The sequence below is a fragment of the Salvelinus namaycush genome, chromosome 8 (assembly GCF_016432855.1).
Source record: "Salvelinus namaycush isolate Seneca chromosome 8, SaNama_1.0, whole genome shotgun sequence".
In the NCBI taxonomy this organism is placed as follows: domain Eukaryota; kingdom Metazoa; phylum Chordata; class Actinopteri; order Salmoniformes; family Salmonidae; genus Salvelinus; species Salvelinus namaycush.
The window spans coordinates 46,548,603-46,567,482 of NC_052314.1; the positions used below are offsets into that span (position 1 = coordinate 46,548,603).

An 18,880-nucleotide genomic window follows, 5' to 3' on the forward strand; every position below is an offset into this window, starting at 1 on the left:
GCTTAAGGCGTCCAGTCAGCCTGCTGAGTGAGGCATGAGAGACCAGAGGCCCACACACAGAGCCAGGGAGCGCTCCTCCTACTAACTACAACATTCATAATGTTCTTCCCCTAGAGTCATTGGTAGAGGGGTGGCAGGTAGCCTAGTGGTTAGAGCGTTGGGTCAATAACCGTAAAGGTTGCTAGATCGAATCCCTGAGCTGACCAGGTAAAAGATCTGTCATTCTGCCCCTGAACAAGGCAGTTAACCCATCATTGTAAATAAGAATTTGTTCTTAACTGACTTGCCTCGTTAAAAAAAGGATTAAAATATAATGTTGTTTATGTACTGTGAGATGAAAATAAGCATTTCCTCACACAGATGAACGGAGGTAAAGCACATCACATTGGTCTTGTTGCTTGACTGGTTTAGGTGAGTGAGCTGAGAGATGGGGGACTATGACCTGAGGCGGGGAAGGAAACAGCAGCCCAATCTTTCACGACACAGCTACAAACTTTCCTTCCGCTTTTGACTTTTCCCGTTATGCTTGTGACAGGTGATGTCATCACCTTGTCTTTCCGCATCTTCAGAGTTACCGGCGGCTGCCGAGAGGCATTTTTCTTTGTCACTTGAAAGGTCTTTAACAATAAGATAAGCGCAGGCTTCTATAAACAGAAACCAAAAATTCAGCACAGCCCAAAAAGACATAGGTCTACTTCCTAATTTCACGCCATTATATAAATGTGTCAATCCTTCATAACAGAAGAAAAAGCATGAATGAACATATATGATAGTAAGGACAGTACTGGATCAGGGTGACATACATATTATCTTTAACTATTTCATTTAGTTTTGTTGTTGTTGATGTTTGTCAAAGAGCACAGTGACATCATGGAAAACATGACCTTGAATTGAAGGACCTAAAAGGTATTTACGTTCATCAAGCCTGTGACACCATCATGTGCCATTCAAGTGAAAACCAATCCAGTCCAAGTAGGGCTAGATCGGCACAGATTTCCAGCATAAAGGTAAAGTAACTTCTATAGCGAATTTTATACACTTCAAACTGAAAAGTAATTCCAGCTCTTGAATAATAAAAGGAAAATGAAAGCAGGAGTGATTGTCAGGATCCATCCTTCAATGACTCTTACCCCAATGATTGGCTTTCAACATCAAAGGGATTCAGCTGGCTTGGATCAAAGGAAGATGGCAGAGAATCATGAATCTGCCTGTAGTAAGTCACTTAAAAGAAAGGTAATCCCTATCAATTTTAGTTGATGTTGAAGACTGGATCTATGCATTCCCACTAGCTGGGCACAGCTGACAACTTGGCATTTAAACTACTATTTTAAGGTTAACAATATACAGCCATTTTAAATATTGTATTCCACTATGCAAATGTAGATTTTCACAATATACCTCTAATACGTTTTCTTTTTCTTTGGATAGTAATGTATTTGTTATCCCTTTAATTTTCCAGACTGAATTATTTTCTTCTCCCCACAACAGCTCATATCTCCCCACAACAGCTCAGTCAGTGCTGTTCTAAATTATTTTATTTTCCCCACCACAGCAATACAGTCAGTGCTGTTCTAAATTATTTTTTGGTGCAGTAGTGTCATATTGGGATGCACCTCTCATAAACCATACTTTATAGCTATACTCAACCCCAGGCTTGAACCTCCTGCAACATAAAGTATACTACATGACTTTAAAGTAAGCACACATTGAATAACGTATCAGGTGCAGCAAATTTAAACTTAATATCACCCTTTTCTCTGAGTCTTGGATGTTGATCTATCCCTATTTTATACTTTTCCTTTCTCCTTTTCCTTTTTTCTTTTCCCGTCATTAGATAAACTGTTGTTACTCTTGGTCGGTATGCAAGCGTCTGAAGCAAGCAAGGATTCTCGGAGATGGACTCTTTTTCTTTCCAACTGTCTTTCTCCCACTCCTTAACTGAGTCTCTTTCTCTCTCTCTCTCTCTCTCTCTCTCTCTCTCTCTCTCTCTCTCTCTCTCTCTCTCTCTCTCTCTCTCTCAGCAGTATGCTATTAAAATCCAGAGACTCCAGTGTGTCTGCTTGCCTGTCACCTCCCACAGTCTCTTCACACGCAGGCAGCTCTTCCTAAAACCAGGGCATGTGCTCCTCACTGACTCAGCCAGATAGTTTGTCTATCTGCCTCACACACTTAACCCATGAGATGCCAAATACAGCTGGTCTCTTAACTTTTCAAAAGGAACCTTTGTATGAAAAATATCATGATGCATCTAACATAACTACAGTTGTTTTTATCGCTTTGGTGCAATTTTCACAGGTACTGTATGCGGTACATTTTAACAACTGTTATTCTCTTTACATGTGAAAAGGTGGTGTTAACATGAGAACACTACATTAAATACATGTGAACATATGGTTTTACATGTGAACAACTGACCTCGTGTCTCTTTTTGTTTTCACGTGAAAATTTCAGCTCAACGTGTAAACAGCTATTTCACAAGTGTTTGTTTGTAAGGGAAGTAATGAAATAGTATGGGGGTTTTAAAGTAAGTGTTCAGGTAACTTCCGCTAAAATAGTGTAAACATTACATTTGACATGATCCCTTAGTACTGACTAACACCACTTGGATTTTAAACTCACAACCTCTGGATTTTGGGGTACACTGATCTTTCTGCTGTGCCAGAAAGTCTGTAGAATTCTCAGAAGTCCCCTGCATATCCATTACCTATAATACATTTCTGCACTTAGCAAAAGACTGTCATCTGCACTGCTATTTTAGTTATCAGTTAATCTGACTATTCTCTCATCATTGATATAATTTACTTCTTTCAGCAATTTCAGGGTTTTCTGTATAGTTGTCTAATGTTGGTGGGGTATATTATTCTGTTTTAAAGTTACTCCTGATTAACTATGATACCTTTAATAGTTTTTTGTGTGTATTTGTAACAAAGCTGAGTTTTACTTTGAAGTCCAGAGTGTAGGAATACAGGTGAAATCAGTGGCGTAGCAGAAAGATCGGAATGCCATGAACCAAGAGTTTAAATCCCAGGTGAGGACATGTTGAATAATAATTATTGTATAAATAAACATTCACAGTGTAATTATGTATGTCAATATCACGTTTAAGGTAAGACCCAGGTGCAGACAGTGTCGAAATAACAAAAATGTATTAATCGAACAGGGGCAGGCAAAGGGACAGGTCAGGGGCAGGCAAAATGACAGGTCAGGGGAAGGCAGAGGTCAGTAATCCAGATAGGTGTGGCAAAGGTACAGGACGGCAGGTAGGCTCAGGTCAGGCAGAGGTCAGTAATCCAGATAGGTGGGGCAAAGGTACAGGGCGGCAGGCAAGCTCAGGGTCAGGGCAGGCAGGAATGGTCAAAACTGAGAAACAAGAAAACAGGAACTATAGCAGACAGGAGCAAGGGAAACAACACTGGTAGGCTTGACAAACCAATACGAACTGGCAACAGACAGAGAACACAGATATAAATACACAGGGGATAATGGGGAAGATGGGGGACACCTGGAGGGGGGTGGAGACAATCACAAAAACAGGTGAAACAGATCAGGGTGTGACAGCCAAAGTGTGTCTAATATCTCAGTTGAAAACACTGTGACTGCGTGACGTTCCGGAGACATCCTAACCACACATTTTTGTTTGCAGGGCAACACCTGTGAAATCTCGTGAAAAATATCCACATGTGAAACTTCATATAAAATATCATCACGTGAAGTATTCCAAAACCACATGGTTTCACATTATTTCACATGTGAAATTTCAGATGAAAAATAACATGTTGCATGTGCAAAACTTGAAATCATGTCATTTTTCTGTAAGCGAGTACTGTAATATATGCCATTTATGCAGCAGACACAGTCCACACATTTTGGTATGTGACCCCGGTGAGAATCGAACACACAATTCTGGTGTTGCTAGTGCCATGCTTTAATGAACTGAGCCACATACAGGACCACTGCAAATACATAAGTACAGTACTGCAAATTACAATACATGATTACAATACAGATGGAAGATGTATAATTGCCATCCCCATGAGCGTACCACCCTCCTTCTGGCCATAGAGGAGGCATGCAAGGATTCCAATCCAGACCAATTTAGACCGAATGGTTTTTCCCAAGGTACATGCATAATGAGGATATTTACTGCCATTTCGATCAAAACCTATGGCCAAATGCTCAAGACAGGCTTGATGCAAACTAGCGCCTGCTAAAGATTGTTTCTTTAATTTCTTTCATTTGAGTACATTGTGAAGATGTCTTCAATGATCACACTTTTGATCACACAAGGGATAGAAATGATGGAAATTTGATGTTCAGTCAATTTTCATGGGTAGTGCAAGTGTATAGCCGAATGTAAAACAGTGTAATGTACTGTAATTTACAGTACTGTAGCATACTACATTCAAAGGACAATTTTGAAACATGTATCTTACATGTTTTGGTATTGGATTAAATGGTTGTTAAAATAACTAAATTGAGAATATATCATTATGTTGTGTTTTTGTGATTAAACCAATGTACTAATTATATTTCACAGTAAACATATATTTTGGATCAATGGTTGTGTGGTGAAAGATGTTTACAAATAAAATGAATGCACTATGAAAGGTTTTGAATGTAAGACTGGCTGTCTTGCAAGTGTTTTTGTACTAAAGTTTTAAAATTTCACCACATACTTGTGAAAGTAGTACCAACGTGATAATTAAAAAAAATATATATAACATGTGATTCCATCTCAATGGAGATCAAGCTCTAAGCGCCTATATATTTATTGGTCTGGACTGTTAATATATAATTTATTCCATTCCATTTTGTCCTTACAACTGCTTCATTGGATCATTTGTATAAAGAAGTCTATGGAAACAAGATTTGAATGTTATCTCAAGGGGTCATTTACATCTGTGTGTGTGTGTGTTTGTGTGTGTAAATATTACATAATTTCAATTGGTGTAAATAGAATTAATAAAAACAGTGGGCCTCCCGGGTGGCGCAGTGGTCTAGGGCACTGCATCGCAGCGCTAGCTGTGCCACCAGAGTCTCTGGGTTCGCGCCCAGGCTCTGTCGCAGCCGGCCGCGACCGGGGGGTCCGTGGGGCGACGCACAATTGGCCTAGCGTCGTCCGGGTTAGGGAGGGTTTGGCCGGTAGGGATATCCTTGTCTCATCGCGCTCCAGCGACTCCTGTGGCGGGCCGGGCGCAGTGCACGCTAACCAAGGGGGGCGGGTGCACGGTGTTTCCTCCGACACATTGGTGCGGCTGGCTTCCGGGTTGGAGGCGCGCTGTGTTAAGAAGCAGTGCGGCTTGGTTGGGTTGTGCTTCGGAGGACGCATGACTTTCGACCTTCGTCTCTCCCGAGCCCGTACGGGAGTTGTAGCGATGAGACAAGATAGTAATTACTAGCGATTGGATACCACGAAAATTGGTGAGAAAAGGGGGTAAAAAAAAAAAAAAAAAAAAAAAAAAAAAAAAACATATAAAAAAAATATATATAAATAAAAAGATTTAATAAAAACAAAAACTTTATTATTCACTCAAAAGACTAACTATAAAATATGTGTTTCTCAGGCACCAAAGTGTCACAATTAGATGTTTAAAGTTCTCACATTGAAGTTCTATTAACACATCAATAGAGTATAAAATAGGCTACATTATAAATAACAACCTGAGTTTATGGCTTTTACCAAAAATCTATTGCAAATGCAAAGTACCAAATACACGTTTTTATTTCCTATAGTTCTCTGCAACTTCCAAGAGATGTTTCGTTTTGAACCATTGTGTAATAAGATGTTGTATGGCTCAATATGTGAATTGAGCCTTAATTACATCTATATAAATGCAAGAAATGGCAAGTATAATTTATGAATGTATGAAAATGGTACACACTACTTCCATGTATATGTGGGTGTTTCATATTGTGAAGAAACAAAGGGTGTTGAATGCACTGACAGTATATATTTGAATAGCTGTAGATCAAAGAATATGTTCAGTTAATGGTCCCACAGTGTTCCACTATAAAGGAAAGTGCCACCAAATAGGCTGCTATTCCATCCATTCTCATATCAAATCTCTCCAACAGAGTGAAATGAGCCACTGATAATATTAGCAACTCATCACTCTAAACATCCATCTAAACAGAACATGGATTTGTCCATTCTTTTTGTATTCAGTTCCTCTGTTTTGAATCCAAAAGGAACAACAGAGACAATAAGTCCTTGTGCATGTTTCCCAACTTGTCTGTGAACTTCAGCCCTCTGTATTGGCACACAAATCCCATCACAGCCCTCTAGGCTTTATTTCCAATGAGCGGCCATGTTGTTGGACCACAGTTTGTTCCGATACGTTTTGAATTAGTACACCGCCCCCATATTCTTTGGTGGTGTTGTGTGCTGAAGAACCAGTCCTGAGTGCTGTGAGCGTGACTGTGAGGTCTGTTGATACCAGTGATGAGTGTAGTCCTCCACATAACATAGAGAGGAGCTGAGGGAGGGCTGGGGAGCCTGCTCTCTAGTGGCAGGGTCTGTGGGTATACTACTGTTCCAAATGGCCAGGGATGGGGGTGAATTGCAGGACATAGAGTCACTGGCTCCTGGGCTGTGGTCCAGTGGAACTTCCTCGTTTGTGTACAGCTTCTTGAATTTGGAACGCCGATTCTGGAACCAGATCTTGACCTGGAAGAAAACATATTTGAGCTACAGGTTGTTTGGGATGTTTGTACCAGAAAATGTGAAGGTATGAGTTAAACATGTATTACCTAGCAAAGTGTTGTAATTTCATATTGACACCCTAGGCCTTATTAGAATAGAATATACCTAATTATGTTGCATTGAAATTGGAATCCAGATGCAAACTTAGATCCATAAATGAAGCTATCAATTACCAGATATGAAAACAAACAGGAAGAGGTTAATAAACCCGGTGGTTTGACATATAATATAAACAATACTGCTTTTTTATCACTTTGGTATACATTTTACAAGTATGTGGTGAATTGTAAGATACATGTTTCAAATTTGTACTTTGAATGTAGTATGCTCCAGTACTGTAAATAACAGTACATGACACTGTTTCCACATTAAGCTATACACTTGCACTACCCATTAAAATAGACTACACATCAAATGTCCATCATTTCTATCCCATGTGTGATCAAAGGTATGATGATTGAAGACATCTTCACAATGTACTCAAATGAAAGAAATTAAAGAAATATGTTTTAGCAGACACTAGTTTGCATTAAGCCTGTCTTGAGCATTTGGCCATAGGTTCTCATCGAATTTGCAGTAATTATCCTCATTGTTCATGTACCTGGGGAAAAACCTTTTGTCATGGCAAACTTCATTTAGGATACATTTTTATTGTATAGGGAATGCATTTCTTTCTTGTTTTGGACTTTCTGGATTATTTATGCATTGGTATTGTATTGATATTGTATTACTGCACTGTAGGAGCTAGAAACACAAGCATTTCATGCAACTGCTGTAACATTAGCTAATCTGTGTACGTGACCAATAAACCTGATTTGATCTGATCACTGATCAGATTTTTTTTTATTTACTGTGAAGTAAAATCATAGTCATCATCATAGTAGTACATTCGAGTATATATCATATTTTTTATGTTTATACTTTACAGACATACTTTTTAATAGGTCATTCTTAAAATCTGTAGTAGACAAACCAGTTTACGTGTACAATCTATAGGTTTACCAAATGTTTAAATGATCATCAATTAAGAACAGTCAGATTAAGTAATAGTAACATGTATTTTAACAAAAGAAAAGTGAATCATATCAAAAGTAATGTGAGTATTGCATTGTGAAAGGAAATGACTTTATATGAACATGTATTGCAATGTGAAACATGTATTTCTAGATGAAACACTGTTTAAGTTGGGCTCCTGAGTGGCGCAGCGGTCTAAGGCACTGCATCTCAGTGCAAGAGGTGTCACTACAGTCTCTGGTTTGAATCCAGGCTGTATCACATCCGGCTGTGATTGGGAGTCCCATATAGCGGCGCACAATTGGCCCAGCATCGTCTGGGTTTGGCTGGGGTAGGCCGTCATTGTAAATAAGAATTTGTTCTTAACTGACTTGCCTTAAATAAAAGTATTAAAAAACAACATTTAATTAAGTTTGGTGAAAAAGTGACTATGATTTTGTATGTTGTACTAAGTCAATTGAACATGTGTTAAGAGTTTAAAACAACTGCCTTTTTGAATATCTGTTTTGCGTTTTGTACTAAGAGTTGTGAAAATGTACCACATACTTTTGAAAATGAAAAGCGATAAAAAACCTATAACATCTCAGATGATTCACTAAGTGTAGAATTACAGTATGCAAAAAGATGCCAGTATAGTTCATGGTTTTATTAGACAAAATAACATAAATCATAGAGATATAAATCTCTCAACAGCGTGTCATTACAGTGGTATGTGGCTTCCTCACCTGTGTTTGTGTCACACCGAGATGAGCCGCTAGTTCGGCTCTCTCAGGAAGAGACAAATACTGAGCTCCCTGGAAGCGATGTTGCAACGCAGCGAGCTGGTAACTAGAATATATGGTGCGAGGTTTTCTGATTTTTCTAGGCTTTCCGTTGACCATTCTCACCTCAGGCTCTGGTTCCTCTTTCACTAAAAAATGAAAAATGACAACAGAGCATTAGTAGGCTAAACGACTTGAGGGGCTCATACATTTACACTAGACCTACAGAGGGCTTCAACAGTAGGCTATAGGCCTATGCCTACAGAAAAAAAGTATTATGATAACAGATTAATTAATTAATGACATATTTTATAAGTCAACATCATTTAAAAAAAATATGATTATGCCTTACATTTTTTTACCAGTTCTGAAATAGGCTTTACTCAATAGCCTAAACAGGGTTTGGTGCACAAAATGTCTCTGTCCAAGATATTACACACTATTATGGGATATGTCACTAATGAGAGAAGATGATTGGTGCATCGAGTATATAGGCTATTTAGCCTTCATGTATTGTTTGTGGTGTTTTCACATGGAGTGATCAAGTCAAAACTCTAAGACAGGCTATTGAGCCAAAAAGCAATGTGTGCCAGACTGACATGTCGTGACACCTGATGTTGATGCATGTGGCTTTGGGCTTAGCCCCGGGCCAATTTCGAAGAGAAAGATTCTTCCTGGAATGTCAATGCTACCAGCTAAACGGTATGTTATAGGGCCTGGATACCTAAACATTGTTAACAACACTAAAATTACCAATGACAACACAAACACAATAGCAGTTCTCTCTCAAATGTGAAGGTTTCAGCTGCTTTGCAAAACCAATTTTGAAAAAAATAACGAAACCTTTTGCGTTTATAGAATAGGCTACATTTTCATTTGCATTCTAGGCCATATGAACAATTTATATTATTTAAGAGCTTAATAGCATAGTGTGTTATTGCAAAACAATCAAAGTAGACTAGGCCCAATGGGTCATTTGAATTGTAGGATAAAAAGTATATTTCCTGGGAGCTCATCTTAAAGGTCATGAACAGTCAAAATCATGTATTTCATGAAATTGGATGATATTTGGATGAAACCAGATCAAAGTATGATGACCAATGTATGAAAAGTATGACTGTTGCTTCTACATTGATCAAGTTTGATCATAAAGTTACTGGTCCCCTCCCCCATGTCAAACACTTGGATTCAGGAGGCGGGATTATTAAGGGGATAGGGTATCATCACCTTCATTTTCTCTTACCTAATTTAAATAAGTACCGCCTTGTAACCAACATCGGAGAAGGCGTGGTTGCAAATGGGCATGTGTAACAGTATAGCTTCCGTCCCTCTCCTCGCCCCGAACCAGGGACCCTCTGCACACATCAACAACAGCCACCTTTGAAGCATCGTTACCCATCGCGCCACAAAAAACACAGCCCTTGCAGAGCAAGGGGAACAACTACTACAACTTCTCAGAGCGAGTGAAGTCACTGATTTAAACGCTATTAGCGCGCACCCCGCTAACCATTTCACATTGGTTACACTCAGCCACCTTTTGACCTCCTCCTTTTCCGGAGCAACCAGTGATCCGGGTCAACAGCATCAATGTAACAGTTTTGCCCCCGTCCCTCTCCTCGCCCCTACCTGGGCTCAAACCAGGGACCCGCTGCAAACATCAACAACAGCCAGCCTCGAAGCATCGTTACCCATTGCTCCACAAAAGCCCTTGCAGAGCAAGGGGAACAACTACTTCAAGGTCTCAGAGCGAGAGACGTCTCCGATTGAAACGCTATTAGCGCGCACCCCGCTAACTAGCTAGCCATTTCACATCGGCTACACATGGTTTATATAGCTAGATAGCTACTTTACTGTGCCGACATTTGGTGGTAGGGTATCAGCAAATATAATTAAAAGTTTGCCATATTCATATATGGCAAAGATACTTTCATGTTTACACTTTCATCTGTGTCTGGCATTAGCTAACTACCGGTTATCTAGGTCTTCAGCCATCATGGAACAAAAGGGAGGGAAGGGTCGTTCAAAACTCTGACGCAGTTGTCAAGTCAAGACATCCGTTAGTGCTGCTGTGAACCGCATCACAAGAGACATGCCAAACGGGAAATGTATAAAACATTTTTGACATCATTAATGCAATTTTAATGTTGTTTGAGTTGTTTGTATATCAGCAAATTTGCTTGAGATGATTTTACTGCAATACTGCTCAGTGCAACCAAGTTGCTTGAGAGCTCATATATGCTCCCCGCCCACTCGCCTGTCTTTTCAAACTTCCTAGTGGTTAGCTATGAGCGAAAAAAAATTATCTCATATTTTGAGCATTTCTATCCAAAACGAATATTATGGGTAATATTTTAGTCACTCAAAAGGCTATTTTACATGGGAATCAGAATGACTGTTTGGTACCTTTAAGATTTTTTTTACAAAAATACAAATGGGGTAGGATTTAGCTCATTTTCTTTTAATTATAAGTTGTCACACATCACATGTTGTTAGCTTTGCAGCCTAGAAAGCAGAATAGCAAAAAAAAATGATTTTTTTCCTTACAGATTTTTTGTTATCACGTGAAGTAAATGTGATAACATGTGAAACAAGTAAAAGCAACACGTGATAACATGAAAGTACACGTGAAATCATTTCAGCACATATGAAAACATATTATATGAAATAAATCTGACAATATGGGGAGGCAAAATTTCCACGTGACAACATTTGAAAGTATTTCACGTGAAGTGAAAACATTATTCTCCTCACATGTAAAAAGGTGGTGTTAAAATGTGAACTCTATATTGAAAACATGTGAACATTTTTCACATTTGAACATCTGACCTCAAGTGTCTCTTTTGTTTTCACATGTGAAAATTTCAGATCAACATGTGAAAACAGTTATTTCACATGTGAAACTTTTTTTGTATGGGAAGTAATGCAATGCTATGGGGATTTTAAATCTGGAATCCTTATTAACTACATACATGTTTGAACTTTAATGACAAATTAATGATATATACCCATTGATTCTTGTATAATACAATTTATAAAGGCCTCATGAGCTTAGATCAACTGTCGTACCCATCAGAACCCAAAATACAAGCTTGTTTGACTCCAATGTTTGTAAACAATGTAAATGAGAAAAAAAACACTGTATAGCCTGAAAACATGGTTAAAACTATAATTGTGATATCATGGCTCAATAGCTGTCTATGAATTTGAGAGTGGTTACATTTCTCCAGGCCAATCTCTCAACATTTGTAAACTTACTACTGACTTTTCAACATGACCCCACCTGGGATTTGAACTACACAACCTGGGTTGTGCTGCTCTTTCTGCTGTGCCACAGTCTCCTACAGATTAATTAACATAATACATCTCTGCATTTAGCAAAAGACTGCCATCTGCACTGCTATCATTTAATCTGACTATTCTTTCATCATTGATTTCATGTATGTACTTATCTCAACATTTTGAGGGTTTTCTGTATAGTTGTCTAATGTTGGTGGGGCATATTATTCTGTTTTAATGTTACTCCTGAATCACTATGATAAATATAATAGTATTTCTTGAGTGTATTATACAAAGCTGAGATTTACTTTTAAGTCCAGTGTAGGAATACAGGTGAACTCAGTCATTTACACAGACATGGTGGCATAGTAGGAAGTTCTGAATGCCATGAACAACGAGGTCTTGAATTCATATCCCACATGAGGACATGTTGAATAATAATTACTGTATAAACATGCACAATGTAATCATGTATGTATAATACTGTAGGTAGGCCTAATTTAGTTGATCAATTATTCAAAATCAGTAGTAGGCTAACTTACACTATTTTCGAAACCGTTGAACTCCCCCCAAATTAATGCCTAACACCAATATTAGGCTGACCAAATGTATATTCGATTCATATCAATTTAAATAGGCCCATTTAAATTATGTGGCATAAAGGTTGGTCCTCGTTGTCGATAAGCGATAGCCTACGCATTTGGGATGGTTAATTTAACATGGGCCACATTGACACTATTAATAAACATAACTTCGAGACAACTCTTTATTCACCAAAAATGGCAACGCGCCTCATGCGTAAATCTTACCGATATCTTGGAGATGTGACTGTATGTCCCGGGTATAATGAGCGTATTGCTTATGGGGATAAGGGTATTCCGATTTTGCAATGTAGGCCCCCGATACCCCAATCCCATGGAGATTGTAATGGTGATGATACGAGTATGGCTTCATTGGTTGCGAGTAGGACTGGCAGTGGCTGGGGTAGTAGCCGTGGTGGCTGTGCATCGTCTGGCCGCTGTAGAACCCCATGTCCATGGGAGAAGACTTTGGCAGCGTCGGGAAATCATTGGAGCCCGGGTGACAGCTCACTGTGGCGTGGAGATCAGACGACAGGCTCGATGCCGCCTTCTCAGAAGTAGTTCCATTCATCCTGCACCGCTCTCCTTCACTCTCCTAATAAAACCCTCCAGAAGTGTGGAGACTTGTAAGAAAGCCGTAGTAAATTGAAATACAAGTTTGAAAAGAAAACATCAACTCCCCAAAATAAAACCAAAACAATAGGCCTATTGTGGAGCATCGAACTCCTCCGAGCCAATCCAATGTCCCTCCGCGAGACTGCACTGCACTGTGGCGGCACCCAACCCAACTGAACTCAAAGTTACAGAGCGAGGGGAGTGGATGCTTCATTCCCATTGGTTCCAAACAGCCTCTGCTTCGTTTACCCTGAGGGCTAAACTCGAACATTTCCAGAACCTCCCCCGGCCCGAACCACAGTCCCACAACCTTTCTAAAAGTAGAAGATACATTTTCTGTTGGATGTGTTTATTAGGAGTAACTAATGCATGTTTAGTCTGTCTGCAACAAGGATTTGCACCATTCTTCAGTGGAGTTGTGTATAACAAACAAAAAAATGTAGCCTATATATATATATTTGTTTTACCTTTATTTAACTAGGCAAGTCAGTTAAGAACAAATTCTTATTTTCAATGACGGCCTAGGAACAGTGGGTTAACTGCCTTGCTCAGGGGCAGAACGACATATTTGCACCTTGTCAGCTCAGGGATTCTAGCTTGCAACCTTTCGATTACAAGTCCAACGCTCTAAGCACTATGCTACCTGCCGCCCCTATATGCATAGGTTTGGGCCTAGGCTATTTAATCATGGGCTTTTAGATCAATTTGATAGACTAAATCCTCTTTAGGTTGGCTCGTGACTTGCCCTAAGGCCTTTCCCTAGGTGTGGCAGCCCTAGAATTGTGTCGTCACTAGTTACCACAACCAATAAGTAATAAACCCCGCCTATTTCTACCATTTATCTTCTTAAAATCTGATTTTAAACCTACCCGTAACCCTAACCTTAACCATACTGCTAACCATATGCCTAACGCTTTTTCTTTTCATTAATATTTACGATAGCCTATAGCCAATTTTGACTTTGTGACTGTGGTAACTAGTGGAAACCCTAGACGTGGCCATCCCATGCACATCCTCCAAAACAACCCAAAAAGTGGGTCAATTACACCAAGGTTTGGATAAATCAAGGTAACGTGTGTGTAATTCGACTTCGCTGATTATCAGATATGCAGCAAATGATGGCCTACCAACCTAACAAAACGCAATTAACTCATATAACCTATAGATAATGTAAAGTGAAACCAAGTGAAACTCTCATGATGGTGTGTAAAAAAAGAAACATCAACTTTCGCTTTCCTCTTTTAACTTCAATGGTTGAACGTTTTTAACTTTTGTCTATTAGCAGTGGACCAGGTTCTACAGAGTCCCTTGGGGATCATGATAGGGAATTAAAACAGCCAGGCTAATCAGTTCCCTCGGGTTTTATCCATTCCCTCTGTTTTTTTATTTGTTCTCTCTATTTTATTATCCATTCCCTGTTTTTTATTCCTTAAATTGTTAGTTTTTGTTCATATTAAATTACTTCTGGACAACTTGTGGATTTATGTAGCCTCTCTCTCAGCATGGTCTCATAGACTAGACATAACATAGTAACTTTAAATCTGGTACATTCAAATTAGTGTGATATGTGACATTTGGTATGGAGTTTGAATCTCATCACAGACAATTTTAGCTAATGAGCAACTTCAACTACTTACTACTTTTTTAGCTACTTTGCAACTACTTAGCATGTTAGCTAACCTTTCCCTAACTCTAACTTTAACCCTTTAACTTAACTCCTAAAATTAACCCTAACCCATAGCCTAGTTAGCTAGCCAGCTAGAATTCGTAACATATCATACATTTTGTAAGTTTGTAAGATATAATACGAATTGTAATTCATAACATATCATACTAAATGGGTGATGGAATCCAAAAATGTATACATACCATACGAAACATACCATACTAAATCTCGGATTTGCATACAGAATAATACAAAATGCCCTGAAACCAGCTTGGATCTCTAAATATAAATATACATAAATATGCATGTATAGGTCTTGAAGCTATCATCCGCCTAGTATATAGACTTTTCCTTTTGAAGGACTGTCTGTAACTATTCTAAGCCTAACCACCTCCGAGGCCTGAGCCCTAAGCCTAACCTCTCTGACCCACATGCCTAATCCTAACCACTACTGAGGCCTGAGGCCTATCCTCTCTGGACCCTGTGCTGAACCCTAACCACCCTAACCACCCCAGAGACCTGAGTCCCAACCCTAACCTTTCTGGCACTTAAAACCCAACCATAACCACTCCGGAGACCTGATTCCTAACCTTAACCTCTCTGGCCCCCATACCTAACCCCAACCATTCCTGAGGCCTGAGTCCTAACCCTAAACCTCCTTGGTTCTGATGCCTAACCCTAAACTCTAGGGAGATCCAGTCCTTTTTCCCACATGATAAGTTTAATTGACACATTTACCTAAAACTATAAAAAAATATTTGTCTACAAATTATTTTGAATATGCCCCCCCTATTTTCTTATGGCAAAATACACCCCCCCTTCCACCTCTTCTTATTTTTCTTTTCATTTCTTTTTTCTTTTGTTCTTTGTGTGAGTTTTTATTTTATTTTTCATTTTGAAGGGATGGTTATATGTACGATGACCTGTGCCTGTGCTCGCTTGACATCTACGGATGACAAGTGTACTTTCCCCTAACCAAACCCTAGCCTAGCTGACGCTAGCCAGCTAGCTAATGTTAGCCAGCTAGCCAGAATTTGTAACATATTATACGTTTAGTAAAAACATATTGCAGCTAAATGTAATTCTATTTAGTTAATTACATGCTTCAAATGGTGATGATAACTGACCATTTAATATCTTATTTCCAGTTTCCGGGTTTTCATAGGTCGCCGAATTATAAAGGGCAAATAATAGGTAATGGGCGTGTAAAACCACTCAATTAGTCTAAGTAATTTCAATAGCCGAAAAGCCAGGAGCCTCACTAGCAGCCATACCTGAATGATGCATGTTTATGATGCAAACCAAATAGGCTACACTTTGTGAAGACTCGGATTGATGCAACTTTGACAACATGAACATTTGGCAATTTTGTGAGCCACATCTCCGCGACATCGTGCAGTGCATAAAGTTAGGACCATATGTCCAGTAAAACATGGTGCAGCCAAACACCTGGATGTGTTTGTTGTTTCGATTCAGCAACCTTTCGGTAACTAGCCCAACGCTCTAACCACTAGGCTACCTGCCGCCCCTTAAAGGCTACGTTTTGTTCAATATCTATGAGATCATCCTCAACAGCTAACATCACTTTTTGTGAATTTTGAAGAATTTATGTAGGCCAATAATATAAAACATAAATCACATAAAAGCCTCATAATTCATAAAGGTCATGTTAACTGACTGCTATTATCTCATGGAAATCCATTTAACTTTTTTTGGGGGGGGGGGGGTAAATTGGAATTTAACCGCAAAAGTTATTTGTATGTGCTCATGACATCACGCACCACATCCCTTTATCCGCAAAAAGACAATTTGATGGAAACATCTCTGGTGGTAAAATGCACATAGGTCCTATTGTTTTTATGCGGATTTGAGAAAATTGGCATTAAAATCTGGCGCCAACCTAGCTAGTAACCACGTTTACATTCACCGTTTTTATGTGAGTGGTCATACTGTAGCCTATATATTTTTTTTCTAAACAGCTGTGTTGGAAACAGGAAGTTTCAGTACACTTTTATAAATGCCAACAGCTAATTTGTTCGTCTGACATGGTGGGATCTTTTTGTGTCGGTAAAACGTATTATGCGCGAAATGGGGGTGGAAAGCCTTTATGCGCAGATATTGATATAGCGTATAACCATCACATCTAAGTAAACTTGGAGTCACGCGATGATATGGTGTGTTGTTCTCCCACTATGACTCGTGAAAACATGCAGTTTGTTAGGCTACAGATGAAATACATTGATTCACTTCAGTGTGGTGAACGTGCACGGCGATGCGTTTTATGCCGGTTTCCAATAAATATCTCGGGTGACATGAGGATCGATGCTTGACTGCCGTTTGACAAATACAAATATTCTCGCTATTATCCATAATAATCTCATCATGTCAACGAGCCTACCCGCACAGGCACTGTATCTGTCAGCAGTTGGCTAGAGCGCATGTGCCAAGACCAGAGTAGACACATTTTATATTTAACGCAAGCTACTGAGCTATTTGCTTTGTTGCAATTACAATATGTTCAATTTGAAATTTGCCAGGCTAGGGCATTGATAGCTAAAGAACTCCGAAGTACAGATTTAAGGTCATGAAGCAGAATTCCTGCCTAGGGATGAGAGCACATCATTACACCATATTTGCACCAGGAGTGATTTTGCATGCCCGTTACTATTATTTGCCCTTATGATTCAGAGACATATAAAAACTCTATGGCATATGGAAATAAGCTATTGAATGGTCAGTGGTCATCACCATTTGAAGCATGTAATTAAATATAATTACAATTTTGGCTGCAATATGTTATCGGCCAAATGGGACTATCATGGTAGCCTAAAGAGAAGAGGGAACTAATAAAACATGAGGGAATGGATAAACCTTGGAAGCAAATAAAGAGAGGAAACTAATAAAAAAGAGGGAAATAATAAAAAAAAAGAGGGAATGGATTAGCCTGGCTGTTTATTTTTCTCCACCAATACCCCTACGTGGTTCCATAAAGGTTAATTAGGTAAGATATAAAATGCAGTCTTATTCATGATTAGGTTAGACCATTTTTGAAGTTTGAAAACATCTGACAAACTTTGATTTTGGAGTGAAATGTTTCTTGAATAAGCATGTAGCCTGTTATTTCATAGTACTTTTGTCAGACAGTAGGCACACCAATTACAATGTGAACATGGCTCAAGCAGAGCGTGAAGGATTTATAAGACATATATATATTAACAAATTAGTCAATCTAAAGAGATTATTTTCCCCTTTCATCTGTGACCCAACTAGAAAACGATGTTTCACTTGTGAAAATCCTAATCCAACAGTGCTCCCTGGTGTCTGATAAGTGTAGCTACATAATGCCATTCATTTGTAACCTGTGCACCTTTTGGTGTATGTCCCAGATGACACCCTATTCCCTATATGGTTTACTACTTTAGGCCAGGCCCCATAGGGCTCTGGTCAAAAGTAGTAAACCATATAGGGAACAGGGTGTCATGTGGGACACAACACTGGGCTATGTTAAGATGCCCTAGCTGCGTAAAATGGTTTGGTGAACAGACCCCAGAGTCGTTGCAGCTCTGACTGTTCAATCACCTTTTGCCTGTTTGAGTTGTCTAAAATTGAATAAAATGTAACAATTAATTTACCCTGATAAATGCAGCACATATGCTGAACCTGATAACCTATGCAAGAAAAAAATCTATATACAAAGACACGATAGATTTGAAAACAAATCAAGGTATTTCTTGATTATTGTAATAGGCAATGGGCAAAAACGAGACAAAGTCCATCTAGTTTAGGTCCTTCAAACAGAAAATTAAGCTGTGACATTCGATATATTTATTAGCACTTGTCTTTTATCTGTCTCATGGGAAATGGTCGACTAGTAGTCCTTGCAAAAAGTAGTCCCCAAACCTTACAGCTTTTAGCTGTAAGCCCCGTTTCTTTTAATACATGAGGAATAAACAACCAACTCACTCTCCCTGTCAGCCAGTCACAACACATACAACCAGGTCAATCACCACCACTCACAAAAGCACACAGAGGGCTTATTTTATTCTCGTTTAGTGTAATAAAAAAAAGGGGATGGGCAGGGTGTTAGCATGGCAAACCTGACAGACACACACCTGTCAACATTATGTACAAACTGGAATTGGAGGCAGGGAGGGGAAACAATTACACCTGGATTAAAATACTATTAGAGATCATATCAGGTACTTTATTTGTTCTCGATTGAGCTAACCTGTTGAAATGGAACAAATAGAAAGTCCCAAAAAGG

General features: G+C 39.0%; 1 protein-coding gene across 1 annotated transcript; it reads right to left on the bottom strand.

Annotated features, from left to right (window-relative positions):
- Positions 1 to 6,346: 6,346 nt before the first annotated feature.
- On the bottom strand, positions 6,347 to 12,906 carry LOC120052156 (homeobox protein Dlx3b-like). The gene is made up of 3 exons (XM_038998989.1): positions 12,564 to 12,906; positions 8,443 to 8,627; positions 6,347 to 6,667 (listed from the first exon to the last, which is right to left on the bottom strand). The coding sequence occupies exons 1-3, from the start codon at positions 12,904 to 12,906 to the stop codon at positions 6,347 to 6,349; spliced, it is 849 nt and encodes a 282-aa protein (XP_038854917.1).
- Between the last annotated feature and the right edge of the window lie 5,974 nt (positions 12,907 to 18,880).

Excerpts from the sequence above, each read along its gene's own strand:
- LOC120052156 (XM_038998989.1), bottom strand. The coding sequence starts at position 12,906 with ATGAATGGAACTACTTCTGAGAAGGCGGCATCGAGCCTGTCGTCTGAT. Across the intron at positions 8,628-12,563 it reads GTCACATCTCCAAGATATCG|TGAAAGAGGAACCAGAGCCT; the intron begins GTAAGATTTACG and ends TTCATTTTTTAG. Across the intron at positions 6,668-8,442 it reads TCGGTGTGACACAAACACAG|GTCAAGATCTGGTTCCAGAA; the intron begins GTGAGGAAGCCA and ends GTTTTCTTCCAG.